The sequence below is a fragment of the Cyprinodon tularosa genome, unplaced genomic scaffold (assembly GCF_016077235.1).
Source record: "Cyprinodon tularosa strain WSP-4 unplaced genomic scaffold, ASM1607723v1 ctg214, whole genome shotgun sequence".
Taxonomy (NCBI): Eukaryota; Metazoa; Chordata; class Actinopteri; order Cyprinodontiformes; family Cyprinodontidae; genus Cyprinodon; species Cyprinodon tularosa.
Genome location: NW_024038796.1, coordinates 2,438,068 through 2,463,280, shown reverse-complemented (window position 1 = coordinate 2,463,280; position 25,213 = coordinate 2,438,068). Strand labels below are relative to the sequence as shown.

At 36.6% G+C, this 25,213-nt stretch overlaps 2 protein-coding genes across 5 annotated transcripts in view; both read left to right on the top strand.

Moving 5' to 3' along the window:
- Positions 1-623: 623 nt before the first annotated feature.
- On the top strand, positions 624-11,300 carry LOC119783914 (group 3 secretory phospholipase A2-like). 3 transcript variants are annotated; one of them, XM_038285653.1, is made up of 7 exons: positions 624-1,196; positions 2,977-3,109; positions 3,711-3,845; positions 5,999-6,906; positions 9,035-9,164; positions 10,261-10,380; positions 10,773-11,300. In XM_038285653.1, the coding sequence occupies exons 1-7, from the start codon at positions 740-742 to the stop codon at positions 10,951-10,953; spliced, it is 2,064 nt and encodes a 687-aa protein (XP_038141581.1). In that variant the 5' UTR covers positions 624-739; the 3' UTR covers positions 10,954-11,300. The 3 variants fall into 3 exon arrangements, 2 of the variants coding, with proteins under 2 accessions (XP_038141581.1, XP_038141580.1); XM_038285652.1 differs by having other exon boundaries at positions 9,032-9,164; XR_005280875.1 differs by lacking the exon at positions 9,035-9,164 and having other exon boundaries at positions 10,773-10,872.
- A 2,685-nt stretch (positions 11,301-13,985) lies between these two features.
- The window catches only part of LOC119783929 (probable E3 ubiquitin-protein ligase HECTD4), a 47,016-nt gene continuing 35,788 nt past the window's right edge, over positions 13,986-25,213 (top strand). For both annotated transcript variants that reach the window (XM_038285674.1, XM_038285673.1), the window contains exons 1-9: positions 13,986-14,647; positions 17,554-18,107; positions 19,326-19,415; positions 19,500-19,627; positions 21,424-21,532; positions 23,293-23,431; positions 24,052-24,222; positions 24,318-24,510; positions 24,592-24,753. In XM_038285674.1, coding sequence (XP_038141602.1) covers positions 14,501-14,647; positions 17,554-18,107; positions 19,326-19,415; positions 19,500-19,627; positions 21,424-21,532; positions 23,293-23,431; positions 24,052-24,222; positions 24,318-24,510; positions 24,592-24,753 — 1,693 coding nt within the window. In that variant the 5' untranslated portion in view covers positions 13,986-14,500. The remainder of the gene's footprint in view (positions 14,648-17,553; positions 18,108-19,325; positions 19,416-19,499; positions 19,628-21,423; positions 21,533-23,292; positions 23,432-24,051; positions 24,223-24,317; positions 24,511-24,591; positions 24,754-25,213) is intronic.

Genomic DNA, 25,213 nt, shown 5'->3' with positions numbered 1-25,213 from the left:
TGGTCCTGAACCACTGCTGCATTCAGCCATTTAAAAATAGATCCCCTACACCTGAAGCCAAATACATTATGGAGCTAATGTAGACCCAGATTCTGAAGTTTAATGAGACTGGGATGCTGGAAAAGGTAGAGATGGCATGAGTTAATGACAATAATAACATAACGTGATGATAAATTACTAATTAATCTCCTAATACCTGTGGAATTATGGATAAAGACCATATTTAATCTAATAAATAAGTCGGTGCAGGACAAATAAATAATAAAAAACACCCTTAAGACATGCAAAACTAGTTATTATTAAAACTAGTTTAGAATTTCAATGTAGATGATTTAGAGCTCATTCTATATATCAGCTACATAAATCATTAATTCAATTATTTGATTTTCATCTTCCACAAGAGCTACAAAATATTTTTGTTCCTAATTTCGGCATAAACAACCGGTCAGGTTATGCTGTGATCCCATTTTTAGGACCTCACAAGTATAGCCCCAACTAGAGGAATCATTAAAGGCTTACACAAGATTTCACAGCCTTGTGCGTAAAGTGTCAAATTTCTCCAAATCCACGGACCAATAAGAACACTTTGCATTTCTACGTTGTCTAAGTCAGAGAGACTGAAATTTAGGAGTGCTCTGCAAAAAAAGCAATCCCCAAACCAGGTATCTCAATCCTTGCAATAGAACATACCCATGCAGACATTAATTATAAACTAGGACTTGTTTGCCTATAGATTGAAATGGAAAACGGATGGTTCCTTACAGCTTTTTTTGTCTTGTCATGGCTCGCTTTATCTAAAGCACAAAACACACCTGGACCAGGTGTGTCCTGCCTCAGGTGGAGTCCTGCAGACGGACACATACTGCTCACCTTTCTGCACCAGGACCCCACCAGTGAGCGCTCTTTGTATCTCACCAAGTGGTCTGATGACCTGCGGCTTGCAGAGTGCGAAATCAATCCAAATCCAGATGTTACCGAAGGATATCACGCCTATTGCAACAGAACACAGACCTGGAATCGGGAAATTGTCCCCAGGTTTAACATCAGTCTGCTGCTGTCCCCTGATGCTCCGTGCGCTCTAGTGTCTTCCAGGAATGAGGAGACAGGGAGGAAAACCCGGAGGAAACGCTCCTGGATATTCCCAGGCACGCTGTGGTGTGGAACTGGAAGCAAAGCGGCCGAGTATGAACAATTGGGTAAGGTTGTTTTATTCACTTAAATACATTCTGACTTTGCCTCACTTATTGTTTTTTATTTATTTGTTTATTATTGTCTTTTTTTTATTCTTGCAATGTTTTCTCACATTATTATTGAATATAGTTTTTATGATAGCCTTGAGCCACATGTGCTCTGAATGAATGGAAAAACTCAGAGATTTTATTGACATTCCTCACTTATTCCGCATGACTGCTAAATAGTTTAACTACTTTTGCACGTTTACACAAGACACTGCAGTAAATCTAAAGAACAAACCAGCAAGTATTTCCTTTTTTCTTTTTTTTTTTTAACAAAAAACGTCTTTACAGTTCCTGACGTTTTCCATATTTGGTTATATTATAACCCTTTAATCAGGATTTTAGGTGTCAGACCCAAAAGTTGAACAATATGTTTTTCTTGAACCTTTCCAAAGATAAGAAAAAGCATGCATCCCTTTGGTGAAACAGGGATCAACCAAACACTTCTTGATATTGAATAACTGTAACTAGAATCCAACTTAGTGTAATTCAATCTCAACATAAATCTATCTCTGCTGTAACGGAGTCAGAGGTCTGTCAAAGCTCATGATTTGTTGAACACAATGCACCAATAAAACAAAATAACACAGCAGATGAAAATATAAATGTTTGAAGCCGGGTTAGGTTTAATAAAAAAAAAAAAAAACAATATCCAGAGCTTATAGTTTTCACAGAAAATCTTGCATCCAAAAACTGAAAAAAATTGGGAACAACTGCAAATCTACCCCAGGCAGGCACATCCCTTGATAAACCGACATGTTAAACACAGAGAGCACAAAGTAGTATCCATGAGGCCTATTGTAACATCAGAGAAGATGAATAGTAATCAGGACAGTTAATATTCCACAAATTGGGCCTTCAGATAAGGCCAATTGCTCCAAGAAAGACAAAAGGGGTCTATATCTGAGGCCATGAGAATATCATTAGTGACTTTCATCAGAGCTGGTTCAGTGCTATGATGAGCTCCAAAACCAGACTGAAACTCTTCAAAAAGTTAATTATGGTATAGTCACAGAGGTCTCACACTTGTTTGGCAACTACTTTCTCAATAATTTTAGATAAGAAATTAAGATTGGATATAGGTCTATAATTGACCAAGTCAACTGGGTCAGGAGATGGTTTCTTAAGTAAAGTTTTAATTGCACCTTAAAAGCCCGAGGTACATATCCCTGTAATAATGATAGGTTAATTGTAACTAAGATGGAGGTGGAAATCAGGGGAAATAGTTCCTTAAATAACTTGTTTGGAATGGGATCTAACACAAGTTGAATGCTTAGACGAAGATACTATAGTTAGGTGAGATGCTGCCTCACCATCCGGAGGTAAACCGATTATATTTAGAGGGGTGCTAATGATCTAATTTTTAATAGAATCAATTTTATTTATAAAGAATCTGATAAAATTATTGCTGCTAACCTGTGTTGTGGAGGACTAATAAATTTGGCCAGATTTCAAATGATAGATCAAATCAATTCAAACAGAATGCAGTGAAATTTTTATTAGTGACATTAAATCACACACACAATTAGCTTTTTAGCCATATAAACAGCATATTTATTGGAAAAAATAGAGTTGTTCATATTTTAAAAGACAAATATAATATGTTATATCTTAGAATTATCCTGAGACCCTTATCTCCCTTCTCAAAATAGCTTTTATTTAAAATCAAATCAACTCTTCGATCCTAAACCTTGAATTCTTGTCATGCAAACAGCTTTGAATCTCCTTTTCTTGTGCCCAGGTATGTTTGAGAGAGCGGATAAGTGTTGCCGTGAACATGACCACTGCTCGGACATCATCCCAGCTTTCACAGTAAATTATGGAGTCTTCAACCCAAACTTCTTCACTGTCTCACACTGTGAGTGTGACCTAAGGTGAGTCTCACAATGACCCAGAGAAACATAGAAATTGAGTCTGGATTGCACAGATGTGTCCCTTCCAGGTAAACTCCTGCAAGTGGTAAATCACTTCCCCTCATAATGCTCTGGAGGTTTAAGGAAATATTTGCTTGGAGCCAAATTTTTGAAAGCTTTACTTTCTCATATTACATGGCTGGAATGTGCCACATTATTTGTTTTTTTGGTGAAAAATTTAAAAGAGCTTTTAAATTTAAAAAATATCCTGGACTGTTATTGGTAAGTTTTACTTCATTCATTTAAATGAGTCTTTCAGGCATAGTTTTTCTTTACGAGTAAATTATTTTTATTCGTTTTATCATTTGCTGAGCATTTCTTTCCCCCCATAAATGTCATATATATTGATGGAGGTGCATATTTTGATCTGACATCCCCTCTAATAAATTACATAAATTGTTACTTTCCAAGTTAAAATTTTTCACAGTTGGTTATTCAACTCAAACAAGTAAGATCTTAAAAAAACAACAACAATAAAATAAGTAGCCTAAGGAGAGAAGAATTTTGAGGTATTTGAATGACTGCATAACTCCTTAAGCTTCTCCTGCTCTCTGTGTGTCAGGTTTCGACAGTGCCTTCTGGGCATGAATGACAGCATTTCGAGTATGGTGGGCTACAGCTTCTTCAACATCCTGAAGGTTCCTTGCTTTGAGCTGAAGCCGGTGAAGCGCTGCACCCACATGTACTGGTGGGGAATGTAAGGGAGACAAACACACTGTTGCTTGGAGCTATGATTGTATACTTAAAGGCATAACATTTCCTTAAGGGAAAACAAGATACTCTTTAATGTAGTGTAGTTATGGTTATGCTGAAATAGGTCATATTTCTTCAGAACTCACAAAATAAACTCCAATTAAACTATCTTGGCTCAATTACTACACCTGTAATCATGAGAATGATAAAAGCGTTACATCATTTTTGAACGCAGCAGTGAATCAAGTTTATCAAAAGGATACAAGGGGATCTGTTATTAGATCATGAGTGCAAGGGAGATTTCATATAAAGATGAAAACTCCTGGATTCTTTTATCTAGCTTATAAATAAGAACATTTAGGACAAGAGCTTAGATGTTTTAGTCCTCTTGTAGCCATCTCTTAAAAACAAACAACAGAACGTTTGCATGAAAGTAGTTTTTAATAAAGTTTTATTCATACTAAAAAGAAAAATAACATGAAAAATCAGATTAAAATTTTTTCATTAGCATCTTATATCAACAACTAGCAGATTTAGCCCTTCCTGTGTAATCCACACAATAGATACTTATGGATTTCCTACTGGCTGTCAATATTTCTTATTCCATGACATAAAGCAATTTAATGCTCAAAAGGACAAGCAGAGCAATGTTGCCTCATTCCTCCTTCCTGTTATCAACGACCACTCTCCCTCAATGTTAATCACACTGCAGTCATGTAGAGACTTTTTATACTAGTCATTTTTTTAACATGCTAACAGCTCTTTCTATATAAGTAATTTGAAATTTGGATGAATTTTAACCTCTTTGTTGCAAATAGTTGAATCATCAGCAGAAAGTCCTCCACCAGAGGAGGTGGAGGACACCGGACCAAAACACTGCATAATTGTACCATATATATTTAATGCTCTGAACTTCCATATCAATGTGTTGTTGTTTTTTTCACCATTTTTTCCCCCCACTGTTTACATTTCATCACTGCTGCACTTTAAGGAATGGAAATGTGATTGGAGCTTTTCAAAACGCTACATTGGCACAGTGCTGGGTGCAGCACTGCCTCTAGCTCTGGAGCTACAGTTGGCTCTTTAGACATTCCATGTGGCTCTAAAGAACTTTGACAAAAAAACAACATCTAAGCTTTATATTATTTATAAATATCAACATATTAACAAATTCACATAATAGCAGATTTATTTTTCGAAAACAGCACCAGAAAAAGTACCAGTCCCAGTCTTTAAATCTATTTCTTTGCAATTAGGTTGGAAACTCAGAGCTTTAACTATCTTTGCATAAATTTCAAAATCCTATCAAAAAGGAATTGTACCTGTATCCTCTGTTTGCCAAAATATTCTTTCTTTCTTTTTTCTGAAATAAAAAAAATACAAATAAAATAATAATTATTTAACAAATCATGTTGTTTTTCCTGTAGTAATTATTCAGCAATAATTATAAGTTGCCTTTTTTTGTAAATATCATTTTACATTAGTGGTTTTAAATGAGCTTTAATAAGCGATCTGAGGAGATTAATGGCTGATTGTAAAGTCTGCAGACCTCTGATATAATGCCTATCTGGCTTTCAGCCCTTCAAGTAGCCATCATTGACTCCTGATATTCTTTACTTTCCTTCTCCCTTCTTTTCTAGAATATGTCATACCCTATGAATAAAATCCTCTAGATATACAAAGAAAATTTAAACCATAACACTTTTAGCACAGTTTGTTTCTCTTCCCCATCAAAGGATCTTACTGGGGTCAAAAGAAGGAACCAGTTTTCTCCGGAGCTCATGTAGGGCAACAGTTCATACATTTAAATATCATCAGATTGCTCTAGTAAATTCTGCTTAAAATATTAGGTTTATTTTTTGCTGATAGTGTAGATATTGGATGTTAATGAAACTGAAATAAGCTAAACACTGGTTATTGTTTAAAAAAAAGATTGAAAAGTTCGACAGGTGATATTAGAACCTGTTTGCAGTAAAAGTGTGAAAAATTATGTGATTTTCTCTATTGAATCATTAAAAGCGGACAATGACAGTCTCATACTACTGCTACTACTACTACTACTACTACTACTACTACTAATAATAATAATAATAATACTAACAAAAATCCATTTTTTTCTTCATTAAATTGTTCGACATGCATCTTTTCTCACTCTAGGTGCAAAAAGGCTGAAGAGGCTCCATATGCCATCTTCAAAGCCGCCCTGCCTTACAACAGCTCTGATTTTACAGGCAAACATGTTGATAGCAAGAATTTAACAAGCAGTAAAGAGCAGAATGTATCTGAGACGCCTTTGTTAAACCCTCAGAGGAAGGCTTCAGAATCTGAACACAGATGTGGCCTCAGAGACCCACCCAGAGGAGATACGTTTCACCGCGGAAGGACAGAGGGAAGGGTCTGCAAAAGGAACAAGAAACTGTTCGAAAAGGAATCTTCTCAAGTGTCCACAAAACCCACAAAGATATCTAATTCTAAAAGTAAAAACTGGACAAGAGATAGAAAGAAGAATAGAAGAGATGAGTTTTCTGGTTTTACTCAGAAAACCAACATTCCAACAACCTTCCCCACCACCACCTCGGTTCAAATATCACCAGCAACTACACCGTCAAGTGTCTCAGCTTTAACACTGAGACCGAGTCCTCAGAAAGACTTAACAAAAGTTAAAGAAGAGTTAAAGAAAACAAAAAGTAAGAAGAAACAACCAAAGCAGAGTAAATGCTGTGAATCCAACAGGAACACGTCTCCCCTTCAATGCAGGAGCTGTTTACAACCTAGTGGATCTCCCTCAACAGCTGCCAAACCAACAAAAACAAAACAATTACCAGCCCATCATAAGAAAAGACATTTTAGAAATAAAACAGGAAAACCCAAGCAAGAAGCTCTGACCACTATTAGGAATGCAGCCACTTTTGCAACACCCATCACAAAACAAAAGAATGCATCTTCTCCTCATCCAAGGGGATCAGCTTCGAAGAAAGCAGGTCAGAATATCTTTGGTGGTAGTTCCACCCAAAGGAATCTTTCAGAAAAAAGCCTGGAGAAAAATAAGAAGCGGAATATAGCTGGTGAGTAAATTTGGCTGCTTTTTTCAGTCTCACCTTTAAAGCTAAACGTTCACAGGCCTATTGAATAGAAATAAAACCACATGGGCCATGTTGATTTCTGGTCTTAAAGTCTGGTCTTCCAATATTTGTATTGATTAATTATCTCTTTGAAGGTCCAAATAATTGTAAAAAAAAAAAAAAAAACCTTCTAATGGCCTGGCTTTTAGGAGTTATGAAATAATAGATGATCTGTAATTAAATCACATCAAAGTCAAATATTACATTACTTTTTATAAGCAGTATTTGGACCTTTTTTGTTTTATTGTAATCAGGTCAGGTAAAAGATCTTAGCAAATAATAATCCAGGATTCTCTTTCTAAATTTGATCTAATTCTCAATAGAATAAAGAGTATTTCTGACATGCCTACATCCTGTTGGTTTGAGCATTTAGTTCCCAAAAATTATGGGGCATAATTAGATGAGATTTCAGCATTTGACTTCCTCTTTTGATCAAAATCAGTTAAGGGGGAAAACGGTCTACTGATTAATTAAATGGCAACTATGAAAGACACTTTGACTACCAGAGTTTAGAGCTGTAAGATGATAAAGTGACAGGAATTTAGAGGGAAATTTTTTTCATATCAAATATAGGTTCATGACAAAGGCAGTTATTTTGACTTTATCAAGAAAAATCTAGAAAAAAAAACAAATAATTTAAATGTGTATAGATTTAAATGCATAATTTAATGCTTTAATTGGATTAAAGGAAGCAACTAAAAGTTATGGTTTCTTTAAACTACTTGGAAAACAAGGAATCTTTCATCTGCAGTCCTCCTTCAGTGCCGACTAGTAAATTCTGCCCTTCGGTCGCTGGTAAAGGTCTGTGCAGCAGCTATAATCAGCTAATTGGTATCAGTGATCAAAAGGCAACCTAAGTACAAAAATATGGGGGAAAAAAATATGTCTTACTTGCAGAGACCAATAATTAAACCATAATTTCCTCCAACTGGCAATTTTCTCTGGAACACGGAGTAAAAAAAAAAAGTCTTGTTACACAACCAAAAAATGAAATGCCTGCATATAAACCTTTATGGCCTGAGGGTTATATGTACTAGTTACACTTTTGATATGGGATTTATTTGGTAGATGAGTTTTTAAACACTATAAAAAATGTAAGAATTGCTTTAAAGAACAAAACATTATAAAACTTTGCCAAATTTTTTATTCTGACATGCACAGTCCCCAAAAATGCAAAAATGTGTACTTAATCATCAATAATTTTGTTTTAATTTGATGATTTAAAATACCTGTTGTTTTTTTTATTTGGTATGAGAACAGAAAAATGAATCCACAAAGTTGAAATAACAGTTTGCGTGTTTAAATGTACTGCAGATTTTCTCAAATTCACATACTACACAGCCCAAAGCATGTATCCAAGGTCCAATAAACAGGTTCATCTCAATATATTGAAGTGTGTTTGAATAGTTTGTTATCTAAGTAGCTTACCTCTATGAGTAAAACACATTATATAGAATAACACACAGACTGAGCTTTTAAAGCCTTAATTTTTATTTAAAAAAATGTTGTCCAAAACTAATGAAAAAAAAGCTACGAATATTAATTCAGACAAATGAAAGAAACTATTTATCACAGAAATGTTGATTCATAACAACTATGCTTATTCGCTTCAATTCAAAAATACTTTATTTTTACCAAAGATGTGCTCAAAAGTTATTATCAGTTTACTTTTAATTAAACTACTTTTTAATAACAACACTCATAAAGACCTACTCAAATTTACTTATATGCACCTGTTTATAGAGCCCCAAACCATATTTGCATAAATAACTAATAATTCTCTCCAGAAAGTGATTGGAAACATGTGAACAGCTGGTGATATCTATTGTGCTTTTGGACCTCATGTTTGGAATAGGTGCTTATTTCTTGATTAACATCCTCTAGGTGCATGCTAATGATAAACTTGATTCTCTATGTTTGAGTATCTTCCAATTATGAGGCTAAAGCCTCGATGGTTCCTGGTTTTTGCAGATAAACTTTTTCATTTTAGAATGACTGTTTACTTCAATGCCTGAATCTCTCTGAAAGAAAAACACGTTCATTTTTTCTGTCTGTTTAATTATGCCAGCAGGTAAAAACCTCCAGTGTAGAAGCCTCAAACACCTGGATGATTGTGTGCTTAAAATTCCTCCATTTGAGAAGAAATATAATCTTACAAACATGGGGTCCAAGACTGCTTATCACTGTGAATGCACAACCCGGTAAGATGCTTCTCTCACTTTTCTCTATATGGTGCATCTTTTTTTTTTTTTGCATTCCTTTATGTGAATTGATTAAATTGGCCCTTAAAACTTATTTATTGAGCAGATATCATTTTGAATGCCCTGAAAAAAGCCTGAAACTGTTGTCATTTAGCAGATAGCAACCTCCATGCTTTGAACCTGGAGGTTGTCTTGATGCCATTATGAATAAAAATTAACAGGGAAAAGATCCTCCTTTCTTTGTTAAATGATTAGAAATATCAAGCAGTAAACTGTAATAAGAAGTGATCAGTAAACCACGACTTAAAAGAGAAATTTCAAATAGCAAATCAACATATATTTTCTTGCAAAAAAATGAAATTTTGCACTGATTAATGATTATTTTTTCCCTTGCATTGTTTGCTGTCAGCCAAAAAAATGTGTAATCCTTTCTATTCTTTATTTTATTTGCTTTATAATGAAACAGTGCAGACATTGTTCATACCAGAGTACCCAGAGTAATCCCTAATTTCCAATCTTCCTTAGAATAACTTTTTTTTACACAGTCTAAAGTACAATTTGTTGTATGTTCACAAATTTATTTTGTCCATACAGCAGTATGCATTCTGCTTGAATTGTTCACTTTTTTATGAAAACACAATTGTAAATGCATTTAATTGGGATGTTTTTTTGGTCTGGAGAAAAAAAGCATGGTAATTTTTAGAATCACCATAAAGCAAGAAGGTCCTAGATTCAAATCTCACTCCAGGGTGTTTCCGTATGGACTTGCATGGTCTCTCCATACATAGGTGTGGGTTCTCTATTGATACTGCTGCTTCTGGTTAATATAAGTTTCCCTCAGGTATGTGTGCGTGCATGCGGAGGTTTATGATAAACTGGCAACCTGTCCAAGGTGTACATCCTCTCCTCCCCAAATACAAAAATAGTTCATGGTTGTGATTCCATAAGTATCATTATTTCTATAATACACCATGAGTCCAATACTTGCTTGTTGTATGCTTTCATTATTGATGACTTTATTGCTGTTTGTAAAAATTGTCAAATTGAAGAAAAAATTAATCATTTTTCTTGCATTTTTTTTTTTGCATCTCCATAGTTTGGCCGTTCGAATTAGAAGCTTGAAGGAACCAGGTCTTCTTCGCCCTCTCTTGGAGGAATTTGTCTCTCAAGACTGCTTCACTCTGTCAAAGGAGAAAAAATGTAGTCGCATAAAAAGGTGTGAGGCTCTGAAGTGCTTGTTTAAAGCTATGTCTCTGTTTATGTTTAATAAGAGAACGAGTCTTTTGTTGTAAAACTTTTTTTTCATTTCAATTTCTTTGAGGAACAATACAAGAAAGATTTACATTGAGATGTTAAGACATTTTAGTGCTCAAAAGGAGTAGGTAGAAGTTCAAGAACTTAAAAGGACCTACCCCCAACAACAATTCATGTCATGTAACATATAAGGTCTTGTGCTGAAAGGAGGCATTACAAATTAAAGCACAGTTAAACAAATACAGTGTCTTATTTTGAAAGCTTAAAATCTTTTCAAACATTTACAAACATTGTCTGTAAAACAGGTTATTAAGCTGGTTTAACTTTATAATTTTTGATATCTCTTTTTTCTAGATGTTCTGGAGGCTTCTCTAAAGCCTCTGACCTACATCAAGCACTTAAGAAGACAGAAGACAAAGACTTTGCTGCAATGAGAGTTTCAGCGAGTGGCAGGAAAAAAAAGATTCCCATTCATCTTTATAAGTATTGCCTAAGGCTGAAGATGAGAGCTGATATTATGCCACAGATCAAATGATAGAAGACTGAACTATGCACACTAACGACGCTGCTTAGATCTTCATCACATACAGAGCTATTATTTTGAAGATCATTTCATTTTTTACTATTAAAATAATGAGATGCATTTCCCTCATTTTTCCCTCACAGAAATGTGTTCATTCTTTTGATACCTATAAGACCATTGGCCGCCAAACAGATGTGTCCAGTGTTGGTTTCTTGATGTGAAGAGTGAGTCAAAACTTTGATGAGCATCTCTGATGCATACAGAAGGCCAGAGAGGCCAAATGACTTAAATTACAACTGATATTTTACACATCAATAAAATGGGAAAAGCTGCACGTCTTTGACCCAACTGACCCTCCATAAGGATGTTTTATCTTTATGTTGTCACATTTTGTGGGTTTTGTAGTCCAGTCCAGCACTGCAAACCAAAAAAACTTGCCAAGAGGTTTTCCAAGAGGATCTGTTTTTCCACAGACAATATGCTGTTTGCGTTTAACTTCAAACACATTTCTTTGCAGAATCATCAAAAAGAAAACATGTAGATAAAATGTAATTAAAGCAGAAACCACTTTGATTTTCGTATAAAGCTTATTTATACCCTTTTCAGGGGACAGCATTTACAACATGGCACTTTATATACATTGTAAAATAGCCAGTGCACAGCAAATCTTCTCTCCCATCAAAATAAGTCAACATATTTATAACCGCTGATGTCTTTTTTTTTTTTTTTACAAGGTCTCAGATGTGGATGGGGTTAGATGTCATGGCTTTGGTGTTTCGGCTCTAACAGTTTCTCATATTTGCAACCAGAACTGTGTAGAAACTATTTATTCACATTTACTTGAGTACACTTTTGAAAATGTTTTTTTTTATTATTATTTTTTTTTTAGGGGCTATGGTAGCACTGTTGCCTTACAGCAAGAAGGTTCTGGGTATGATTCCCAGTCCAGAGTATTTGTGCATGGAGTTTGCATATCTGCTCAGCAGCTTTGCTTGTTGTAATACAACCAATCAGCACACAGCTCATCTAAATATTCATGAGCATACCATAAAAGAAAGATTCTGTGGCTTTTAACCAGGCTTGCATTAGGGCTCATAGAACAGCAAATTTGCCATTTTCAGCCCAACCAATGTTACAAACCCTATTTAGAGACCTTAAGGACCAGCACCATATACCCTATAGAATCATTCTACAGTATCAATCCTTCAATATGCATCTGAGACTTATTAAGCCTTGAGCTTTGCACTCTTCTTCCATACACTTTATTGTCAAAAGTATTAGGTCTTAACACCAAATCAAAATATGTTCCAATTACTTGCTGTTCAGTGGATAAGGTTTGGTCTAAAGAAACTTGACTGGCCTGCACAGTCTAACCATAACCTTGTAGTAGAACAACTTTGGGACTGACTAAAGCAGAAGCTTGAATTCTGGTTTCTATGTCTAACTAGAAATTATATTTGGCCACTCTAACCACCTCTGATGGTAACTGGAAGGTTAGCATGGCACTTCAACTCAAAGAACTCTCTGAAGAGCTCTACATAAAGATAGCCATGCTGTAAGAGGGTTGCAACATCCTGAAACTGAGAGGCAACACAGTTGCCAAGACCATTAAACAGTTCAACAGGATGGGTTGACTTCAGACCAGAACCCACCATAGCTGACCAAAGAAACCGAATGAACAGCGTAATAACCACAGGTAAATTTTTTGAGAACAGATAAGAGCTACCAGCATTGCTCCGGAGGTTAAAGGGGTAGCTCTGCATGAAAGTTCCATATGCCACTCACTAGTTCATGCAAAAAAAAAAGTGCACAAGCAGTGTGCTAAAAACAAACTGTAGCCATGTCATATGGTCTGATGAGACCAAGATAAACTTAGTTGGGTTAGATGGTGACAAGTGTGTTGGGCAGCGATCAGGTGTCCACAACAATGACAAGTGTGTCTACGACAGCCTACTATGGTTGTGCAAGTATAGCTGCTGGTTGTTGGGAGCTAGAGTTTAATGATGGAACCATGAACTAACATGTACTATGACTTTATTTAATTAATTAGAAAATTACTTGTTGGAATGTTAGGATAAAATTATAAATTAATGGTTTATGATTTAGATCAACGTGACAAGATATTTATTTTATGGTTATATTGGAATTGAGGCAAAGATTCAGCAGAGGCATAGGCAGAAATTTTTTATAAGGGTGGCCAGGTAATAACCTATGTAAACTGGGGGGTGGCCAAAAGTTGATAGGCATCAGAACCTCAGGGTCAATCTACAACAGGAAAATTAATGGGCACAATAACAATATTTTCTAAATAAAGAATAACTATACTTTTCTACAACCTTTGCAGACAAATAGACACATAAATATTTAAACATCTGTGCTTTCTAGATAAAAGGTATAGTGGATACAATTCTGTGAGGTTTGAGTTTTGGACGAACATCTTTTCCATTGTCATTACTTACCAACTTTTATCAATAATCATTCTGCATAAAATTGATATTTACAAGTACTAATATCTACATAAATTGATTATGTAATACATTTTATTAAAATAGCTATTTTTCAATTATTTTACTGAGGACTCTGAGATGACTTGCAGAGATACATAATTTTCTCTTTACTTCATATAGCACAAAATATAGCTCTGAAAAAAGCATGAATTCTGTACTTATCATCTTGAATATTAGTATATTGATGTGCAGAATTAACCAGTGTTTTGCTTGTTAATATATGAAAAAAATGTAAATGTCGTAATTATTCCATATCCATCTGTATTAGAGGGAATAAAATGGTAGGGGTGGCCATTGATTGGCTAAGGGTGGCCATGGTCACCCCTGGCCCCCCATCTAGCTCCGCCCCTGAGATTCAGAGAAAGCTTTTTGATTTTTCTGCATCTTAACTCTGTTTTGAACAAAAAAAAAAATATCCTGTTTGACCTAAAAGTGTTTTCTTACTCCGGAAAAATATACATGCATAAAAAGCATCATAGCTTTGTCGTAGGTATGAATGAGTTCATGAATATTTGACAGCTAGACAACGATTCTTCTGGCGCGATGCATGCTGGGAGCCGCCATGGCCTGGTAACTGCCGTTTATCTTCTGCAGACTCCTGACACAGCGGCTGGAGCGGCACCGGAGCTTTCTTTGGTGATGGTTTAAAGGTGAAACGAGATAGTGAGAGATGCAGTTTGGGCCATGAATGGACTATTCTGCAAACAGCGACGCTGTAACGGATTTTAGAGCGAGTGTCACGCCCACTGTGGTCAGTAACATTAAAACGGTACCGTACGGTAAGCTAGCTCAGCTAATTAAGGCAACCAGGCAAAAGCAGCCCTTAGCTCGGCAGTAATGTAGTGGAAGTGGAGCTACCGCCCCTGGTTGCACACTGTCAGGCTGTCGTGTTTATTCCTCTCAGCGCCGGGTTCTGCTCCGCTGTCAGATAAGACTGCGACAGGGCAGTTATGTTATTGTAGGTGGCTAGCAAGCTGACTGGGGCGTTTCTGACTCTGTCACTGAATTTTTAATGTTTGCCTCTTTCGGCATCACTGTCGGAGGAGAGAGTGATGGGCTCCGGGGCTGTGGACTCGTCCCAATGGCTTTCGGTAAAGGAGGAGACGATATTTCTCCATGACGGACTCATACGGGTGACGGATCTGGCCGAGCTGCCCAGCGAGATCGGGGTGTCGGAACAGGGAGATACTGAGCAGGAGGTATGTGGACGCTGTCTCTCCCACAGCATGAGCCGCGCACTTTTATTTACATATAAGCGGACCTACGGGTTTTTTTTTTAGTTTATTACATGGTGAATTGATTTGCATGTTTGTTGCAGGTGTTATGTGATCACAGCGGTACCTACGTTAGCAAGTTTTCTGCTCTGCTTGTTATTGATTCGCTGTCATAGCCCAACTGTTCACTACCATTTCCTGCTGCTTTCAAAATAAAAGCCTTACCGCAATTGTAACTAGTTAACATTTTTCTTAGCGCTTACAAGCCACCATACAGATTCAACAAGCTGACAAGATTACTTTTTTATTTTCTCGTGCAATCGTTAAAAAAAATCCTATAAAATCAATCAACCCGTTACAATTAGAATGTGGGAATTATATGTTATAGGTATGGGTACTTTACATTAAATATAGAAATGGTCCTGTAGAATTTTAATGGTCGTCTTTATACAGATTTAGGTAGGTATTAAACAAAAATTCGTTTCGCAATTTTCTTTAGATCGTTATTGAACTGTAAAGCAGCACTTACTGATGATGGATTACATTGTTATAGCATGTTTTCCGTGTAATATGTACTTTTGGGCCCCAAAACGCATTTGAGTCAGTTTTAATAATTTAAAGAGTAGATTCTTATATCATCAAATTTTTACAAACGTTTACAAATAGGCTTTTATTTTGAAGCGAACCGGAAGCTATATAAACGGCTAGATCCGTCTAACTTTGTAATGATGACTCTTGAAACTTCTAGCTGCATTAACAATGCCATTTACAGCCTCGGTGTTTCTGCAAACTGCTTTAAAAATCACTACAAAGATGACTAATACCTAAAAAAACATGTTTATGTTATGCAAAAGGCCATAGAATGAAGTGCTTTATGAGGCATTGTTAGTTGTGCATCTCATTGTTATACATCTTGATCCAAATCTACTTCTATAAAGCATTAGTTACACCTCAGGTCATTGATTACTTTTAGCACATGTATGGGATTCAAACTCCTCATTTCAATATTCAAACCTCAGTTCATTTATTTGGAGCTTAGCTGCAGTTGCTGATATTATTTAAGGTATGTTAAGCAGTGGAAACATACAAAGGCCAGGCATTAGGTATCAGTTATAAACATGTGACACCATGTCCTTTTCTTAAGCGAGACATCACTCATGCCTATTTAAAAAACAACTTGCCATTTGTTTTACCTAATTTTGAAATAATAACAGTGTCCGATTGTGTTTTGTTTAAGTTACACGAATGTTGGAAGCAAAGTATTGTTGTGTACAACTATTTAGCTGGCTATAAATACCAACCTTTTAACTGGAAGTTTCTCTATATATGGTGCAATATTATTTGGCTTTTCTCCAACTTTTTATGTACCGCCTTCTAAATACCAATATTGTCGCCCCCCCCCCAAAAAATACAGCTCTACAAAATACAGCGCTACAATACAAAATCCATCAATTTAAGTTCCTGTTTGTAATCAAATCAAAATGTAATCAATAATCTTAATTTTTTAAGTAAGTCAAATTAACAGGAAACATCATGGAAATCAGAACTGAAAAAAAAAAAGAAAATAAATGGAAAGATGTGTCTCATCGATGCTGACACTAAAAGTTGTAATTTGCTGGATTTTTTTTCTTCAAAAATTAAGGATGAAAGCTCAATGAAGGTTTTTAGCAAATGGGCTAGTATCAGGGGTAAAAAACAAGTCTTGTTATTTCAATGGTTGTTTCTCATCTTTAGCTTTTCATGATAGACTACCATATGCTCATTTTGCTGATAGCTGAAACTAAAATCTCCTTTATGTGTGTTTGACTAAAGGCAGCCCACTCTGAGGGAAAAAAAGTTTTAAAACAGGCACATTGATGATGTCCATTTCTATGAATTATTCACTATCCATGTTGCATACAGCACAATTTATACAAGAGGGGTGGATTAGATATAGAGCATTGTTAAAGTGGGAGTGCAGTATTAGTTTGACATGAGTGCCAATTACAAGGCAGGCAGGCGATATTTGATCAGCTCACAGATACAGTAAATTAATTGCCCGTTATAAATAGCAAGACTTTTCACATGTAAACCATGCTTCTGAATTTTTGTCTTTCATGATTAAAAAATATATGTAGTGATTCATAGCATATATGAATCATGCGGGAGGGAGGGTGTATAATATAGGTGCTTTGTCCTCTTCTTCAGTTATTGTGAAATTCATTGTGTATTTTGCTCCAGTGTCCAGCTAAAGGTTTAGTCTTATAGTTCCCTTTTCGTAAGTGTTGTGATTCTGCCTATTTTTATCTGATGCATAAAATGAGTGGCAGCGGCGTTTTGCAGAGCAGGGTGGAGAAGGACCAGCATCCAGTTAAAGTGTTACTGTAACATAAGAAGCATTGCTGAAATCGAATCAATACAAATTGTGCCTGCTAAATGGTATAAATGGATTTTCTCTTCTGGTCTATGACTCGTGTGCTGCAAAATGTAATCAATATGTGAAATGCTGCCTAAGTGCACATTGTTTCACTTTTGATACACTATGCCTAATGATCTTTGCTTTCTCTGACCATTAGTCAAAAGACCTGTAGTCACAAGATTTTATTTCCTTGAAATGATTCCTTACCTTTGTCTGTGTAAATGGGTTAAGTTTTGGCCTTTTGCAAAGAATTGTCTTTTTTCTGCAGCATTCAATTGATTGCTTTGAACTTGTGCTAAAGTTTGAAGATTTGTGAAATTCTTATAAAAAACTTTTCTCTCAGCAAAAAAGACAGATACACTTTAGAACCCCAAATTAACTGGATATTTGACAGACATGTATTGATAATAATTTTACTTTTTTGCTCTGGTTCTGTAAGCTCTTTGTCCTTCTTTTTTTAAAATCATATTTAAAATATTTTTTTCTTCCCCAGATTCTTACTTTTGAGACAAAAAACCCTGTTGAGCTTGCAGAGCGTCTTCGGGCCGTCTGTGGGAATCAGAGCAACGCATACGCTCGTCTACTGGAGTACCGTCTCAATGCACTGCGTGGCCTGTGGGCGGCGCAGCGGCAGCTGGCCTTGGAGGAGCAGCAGGATCGTGAGGGAACTGGAGGGGCTGATGAGGAGACCCTGGCCTTGCTCAAAAGGCAAGGTCTCCTCCAGCAACCTGAGCAAGCTCCTTTTACTTCCCGTGTTGCCCTACTGCTGGTCTTCCCCCTTCTGCAATCCCAGACTCGCAGTGATCCAGCGCTCTGTGGGGTAACAGCAGAAGTACTTCTAGCCTGCCTCCGGGACTGCCAGCCTCTCAGCCTGAGCAAAGAACCTGCAGACTGTCTCAATGGCCTGGAAGGCTTGCTTTGCTCCTGGCTAGAAGATGATCCCCAGGAGTCAGGCCAGGCTCAGCCCCAGGCTTGCTCACAGATTCTTCACTCACACAGACAGCGGGAAAATGCTGCTGCTGCACTTGTGGCACTTGCATGCGCCAGGTGAGGCAATAACATCTGTTCTTCACGCTTGTCTTGTTCATTTCACTCTTATTTCTACTAACATTTCCTAAAGTTAGCCAGAAATTTTAATCTGATCAGGTATTTTCCACAAGAAATGTCTTCATATGTAACAATGCTTTAGTACAATTTTTAAACAGTCTATAAAATGTTGCCTTGCTTTGAAAATACGAGATGGGGCATTAAATTAATCATGTCCAAGTTTAAGGTAAAGAAATTTGGGCATGAGCGGACTCGCATGCTCCCTACATGCAGCTGTTCACAACCAAAGCTCTCCGTGTTCTGCAACATGCAGTCTGCTAAGCCTCTGGGACTGATTTACACCTAAATGTGTTGCTTCTTGCTACAGCTTTGCTCAGTGTTTTATAGAAAAATTATCCGTAAATGTGGGTTAATGTGTATGTGAGGGGTGTTGCCCTGAATAGCCGATTGTACTTGTTTATGTTCACATTATTTCTAAATGCTAAATTCTGTAGGTGGCAACAAATATTATCCAGTCATTTTCACAACAGGCCACTTTTTGTTTAACCTGTGCTGATGTTCACAGCTGCTCAGTGCCTGGTTTTTGTTATGTGGAACCATCCAGCTACAGCCCCTTTATTTGAGTTCAAGCTAATCAAAGAACAATCGGGTTTACGCTTCCTGAACTCTGATAGGGCTGGTTAGGAAGTCACTAAATGTGAGGGTTGCATAACCTCGTGGGCTCCACTGTATTGTGCTTGAAATGCTTTGTGCATCACAAGACATAAACAAGGTCACTGTTATTGGGAGTAAACATGTTCCAAATAAACATGTGAGACTTTGATTCATATGTTTAGATCTTCATGTCCACCTTTAAAGTGGACCTTTTTAAATGTTGTTTTTTAAGTGTTTTGCTCTATACATTATTGTTGCATAAACATAATTTGCAAAAATATTCTACTAGTTTGATAAATACTTATAATAAGTTAGGTTCATGCAGTCACTGATTGTTCAGCCCTAAAGAAATTCATTCTAGAAAATATCTTTCACATTAAAACAGTGTTTAGATTTTAATTGACACCATAAATGCCGTCCCTTTGGGTAGATATGTCTTCGTTTAATTGAGTACCTCTGCTTCTTTTTACCTCTTTAAAAGTTCTTAGATTTCTCACCTGTGTTTTTTCTCTTGGGTTTTTTAAGCTGTGGCCCAATTTTTAAATCTTGCTAACGATTTTGCAGGGGCTCTTTGAAGACTTTCATTCACACAGTTCATCTGCTGCAAAAACAAACTGATTTGGGCCATCTTCCTGTGTCAGATGTGCTTTACAGGTAGGACAAACCATTTAGGTTGTCTAGAAAACAATTCAGTACTTTATATAAAAATATAACCACTTTGTTTCTTGTCCTGCACAGACTTCTGCTCCTTGAAGGAGGCCCTGGCTCCCCATCCTGCCTCTTAGGGGGCAAACACAGTGTGTCTTGGGGTTTTGAGGATATGCTACCCACTCCTGATAATTCCACTGGAGGAGCAGAAAATAAAGGTAAATATTTGTTTGGGGCTATTTTCTGGTTGGTTATAAAGTTCAGTTTACTGATACCAGTTGTTGCCAAGCCCAGTATCTCTTTCTAAAATAAGAAAACATTTTTCACAAAGCTGTCTCCCTTAAACAAGTTATGGGACTCTTATAAATTAGCTCCCAGCTCCCTTCGTTTTCTTGCTTTCCTCATTTAAAAAAAAAAAAAAAAAAAAAAAAAAGCTCAGTAAAACAAAATCTCTTTAAAATAAAGAAGAGCTTTTTTCCATCTTGATAAATGATTGGAAATAGTTGGGATTTACTGCCTGATGCACTAGATTGTTAAATTCTTTCACTTATAACTACAGAAGTCTGTCTGTAATTGGTCATTCCTTTTTTTGCATTAAGACTTGAGGTATCATCACTCCCTCTGTGTGAAATTGAGGAGTCTATTGCACAGTTCTTTACTTAAACAAGATTTCACAGTTTGTTGATGTCCTCAAAGCAAAGCAACATGACGGAGTTGACATTTTAGACTCTTTAGTGTCATATTTTTGCCATTATCACGGTTTTCATTGCCAACTGAAAACAGCAGTCAACATGGATTTTAAGTGGAGTCATTTTTCAGTTCGTTTTTACTGAAAATATCTTTAATAAAGCCTTTTTATTTTACCCTTTACAACTAAAACATTGTTTTATGAGGCGACTGGCATCATCTATTTATATGCCTGTCACCTATTTTCCTTGATTTACCTTGGATCGGATGTTCTCATGTGTTGGGTGGATGTGATGTCAAGCGTGTCCTTGATGAATGAGTCAGACCCAACAAACAATCAAATGATTTTTTTTTCAAAATGGATTTTGTGGATATTCAAATGTGACCAGCATTCAGCTCTGAAACTTCGTAATGCCTATTTAAGCCCTGATCACAGCGATAGCGTCAGACTTTAAAAATCTTTGATCCGATTTTCTTTTTTTTTTTCCAGCTAATAGACAGGCAATAAAGGCTGCAATGTGGCACCTGACCACAGATCAGTAATGGAAGAACGTTTAAATGAATGTGTTGCAATTGAGCAAGTTGTTCTTACGTTAACATGTCAGCTAGTAATGGCAGTGTTGCTTCCGGCCATGTTTATGTGCATAAAAGAAACGTGGGAAGCAGAAGAACAGCAGAAACAGTTGATCAGTCGTGTAAGGTAAAACTTTTCTACATCGGAGCTGATTTGAAATTGTTTCCATCTCCAGATTTTTGCATCAACCCTTTTTTGCAAAAACCACCTAAAGCAAGCATAAAACTTTTTTGCAAATTTGACGGAATATTTTTAAATTTAGCCATACTGAGCATTAAACAAAGCTGATGGAAACACGCCTATTGAGTGTGTAAAGAGAGGCTCTCGCTACTCACAATACGCAGATCCCGATCTGTAAGATATTTTTTCACTTTTTTCTCTGCGCCTTATAAATTGAAAATCAACTCATATTTGCCTGGGTTGGATTAAAATTTATGTAAAAAAAGAAAAAAATATATTATCCATGTGATAATATCCCACTATTATTGAATATTAGTTGTTAGATCTTCTAGTGTAAAATTCCACACTAAGGAGTGTTGCTGTCACCCTGACATGCTGGTATAAAAATACAACTGCCTTTCTTTAAATTCATTCAGTTCTACACCCAGAAACCAGCCTGCTTTAGTTAGATCACTGATGAGATTTAAATTCTTGCATTTTAAAATTCCACCATTGTAGTTCCTTATTTCCCAAACAGTTCTTTTGATCAATATCACTACTTTTAATTTCCACTGCGTACCTCTTGTCTTGCAGACACAGATCTTGGGCGCTGTCTAGCCACAGATGGTCTATATCTGTACACCACCAATTCTTCTGGGAGAGGACTAAGCAAGCTTGGCTCTGGTTTACATGGAACACTTAGGTAACGTGACACTCATTCCACCATGCATCTCTTCATCCACTGAAATATGTTCCCTGATCCATCTGGATATTTTATTAAAAAACAAATATAAAATTAGATGCAGAGGAGATGCAACAATGTTCTTTTAAAGCTGACTGTAGAGGATAGTTTGAGTGAAATTCATTGCTGCAGCCTCATTTCTTCTAGCTGTTTCCAGCATTTTACAACATGACAGATTGCTAACTGTAAGTAACTTGTCACAACCGGTTCTTATTAAATAAAGTAGTCATTCTAGCTGTACACATAAAGAAAGCATGTAGGACACATTCTACACTGATAGTTTTTCAGTTATTTGTTCACTTATGATCATAGGCGGCCAGTCAAATTAGAGGGCCAACACAGTGACGCCAATCAGCCTACTTTCTAATAGAGATAACAGTTAAATCACTAACACTAAGCTGCAAAGGCTAAAGCAAATTAGAAATGTGTCATGCCTAATTGTAGAAGTCTCAGTCCTCCCAAAGTAGGACCAGAATGTGGGCTTAAACAGAGGACCTACATGTCACTTAATGTCCCTTATCACTATGATTAAATTGCACACATATTTGGAGGATGTGAGAAAAGGATAAAGGGAGAGAGATGTAGATAGAAGCAGCAAAACCCAAATAAGACAAGATAGAAACCAGATGCTCTACTTCTCTATGATAAACAGAATATGCAGCTTCTCCATATTCAGGAGAATTGCTTTGTACAAACTCTTGAGATAAAGGCGTATTAGGTCCCCGCTCAGAACATAACAGTCACACGATGTACATATTTCACACTTATTTTAAAAACCTTTCATAGCACTTAGCATAGTAATCACCATTAGTATCACTATGTGTAAGCCTCGCCTTCTAAATTCAAGATCTAATCTATTCTTCCCTTGTGTCAATGTCTTTCACTGAGGTTTCATCATTTCCTGATTCTTCATCCTTCATGGCTAATAGAAGTAAAAAAAAATGTATTCCTTTCCTCTGTTAACTGTCCTCTTGTTTTCTGGAATTCTTTCCCTTCTGTGGTTTTCTCCCAGGTTAATATCACTTAAGCGGTTTAAAATATTTTTCACTGCTCACAATGTTTGAACATGACAATTATCTATGTTGTTATTTCTTCTTTAAAATAATGAAATGATAAAAATAATATCAATTATTACAAATGCAAAGTGTGTATATAGGCCTATACCTTATTTAAGTTATAGAGATGTATTTGTATATTTTATTCATGTGTGTAACAATGTTTTGTTTTTCTGACATCTGAGACTCAGAAGTAAAACTGGTCAAATTTAATGCTTAGCAACAGGAGACGTGATATTATTTGATTGGGTTCTGAGTCGCCACAGATCTTTTAAGGAATTACCTTTTGAAATATGTAAAGTAGGGTTTAAGATTTAAGTAAGACCTAAGTATTTATTATTTTAGAAACTATAGAATTGGTTTAATTTGTAAGCTTCAAAGCCAATTAAAGTCTTATTTTGACATGTATGTTTTTGCATATGCTTGCAAAAACCAAAAATAGGTTTTCTTTGTTTTAATTAATTTGCCACATAAATGTTTATCAGGTGTGACTGAGGTTCTCAGTCCTGCCCTGTTGATATTTGCCTTATGTCTTTCCCCCCGCTTTAAACCAAAAGTCTTGACAGGATACTTTATTATAAAGGCCAGTAGTACCAAAACAAAAAAGCTATAAGTAACTTGTCCAAATATTTGCAGTACTGACATGTTAGCTCTGCCTATATGCAGGGGTTTTGTGTATTGTCGAAATGAAGAGTTGGAGCCAGGCTGGGTCGTGTTCAGCAGTGGCCGTCTTCTCCATCGTCCCTCTTCCTTTGATGCCAAGCCTCATCAGCTGTGCCAGGTTGTTGACCCCTTCACTCTCCAGGTACTGTCTACTTTAAGTTTACTGTGAAAAAATGTACTCTTAAATTTCAGTATTGCAAGTTTAAAAGGGTCATAGGATGATTCTATAGGGTATTTGGTGCTGGTCCTTAAGTTCTCTGAATAGGGTGTGTAACATTGGTTGGGCTGAAATGGCATATTTGCTGTTCTATGAACCCTAATGCAAGCCTAGTTAAGAGCCCCAGAATGAAACAAGGTGTTGTTCCTTCTGTGGTATGCTCATGAATATTTAGATGAGCTGTGCTCTGATTGGTTGGTTTACAACGAGCGAAGCTGCTGAGCAAAGACGCATCATAGCAACGAGCACTCACTCACTGAAACATCAAATTGTTGATATGGAAGGGGGACCAGATGTCCTCTTTTTCCCGGACATGTCTTACTTTTCATACCTAAAAAATTTCAAAATCGTCCAGGATATTGGTTGACTACAGTGATATATATTACCAGAATATGCAGAAAATTCAGAGTCTAAAAGATATGCTTTTGATATATTTTGTTAATTTAATTAATTTTAATTTTATTTAATTTCTACCAAACTCACCGTGGCTGGGGAAATCCCAAATGTTTCTTATTCCATTCTATTATTTGTTGTTCCCCTTTCAGGTGTGCCAGATTGTGCCCATGCCAGCCCATCACTTCCCAGTGGGCAGTAGCATGACCACGCTGCATCTCTGCTCAGATGGAACCTATCTCTACTGGGTCTGGTCCCCAGCAAGTCTCAATGAAAAAACTCAGAAAGGCCACTCTGTCTTCATGGATGTCTTTCACCTGTCGGTGAGGGCCACAGACATTCAGTATATTCTGTTACATTATTGAAAAAAAAAAAAAATGTATTCATCTATGTGTTCTTTATCTTTTGCATGGCACAGACACAGACAGGGTTGTGTGTTGCAGACATCTTGCAAGAAAGAGTTATTCTAACTCGCAAAGAGGGCGAGTCTTCCAAGTGCTTGAATGAACTTCTCTTGAGTCGAATGTCACGTTTCCGGGCCTCCCATTCTGCCACACTGGCTGCTCTCACAGGCTCCGCAGTCACCAACACCGTCAAAGAGGAACAGTCAGGTAAAGGCAGAGGATAAGACATGATGTAACATGTGTTTGCCCTAACCCTGTTTTTTAACCTGTCACCTTATTCCTCTCAAGCTGTAAACACTAGTTGCGGCCTCCCCCTGAAGACGCTGAGAAAGACCCCCATGTACGTGTGTGGCACCTATCTAGTAATGCTTGTTTCCCCCCCTGGTGTGTCTGGTAGCTCTGCCACTCGTTCCCTGTTTGGAGGCACCAGCAGCCTGTCTTCTCTTAAAAGTAAGCACAAATCCACCAGTTAGTTAGTATCTTTGTAAAGCATTTCTGTAAAGCATTTCTGACCTGTCAGGATATTCCTGCTATAGATTTATAATACGCTAAATAAAATGTATTATTATACTGTTTTTGTCAGTTTTCTAGAATCCCTTCAAACGGATGTCAGATTTTTTTTTTTCACAAGTCAGTTTGTTAGATGCGATCCAACTACCTAACCTGTATATTTTGTAAAATTATTGGTCAAATATCCATTGTCAAACTTCGTAAATGTAGTTATTAAATTCCAATAAATATACACAAACATATTCCTAATTTAATGAGTGTGCTGCGCATTAATCAGCTGTTTATTCTTCTCTCTGGCGAGATCTTCCCTCTGCTCTGGAGCAACATTTCTCTGAGAAATCCCTGTTGAGGTTTAAATCTCGGTCTATTGAGGGGCTCTATGGAGCAGGGGGGGTCGTGA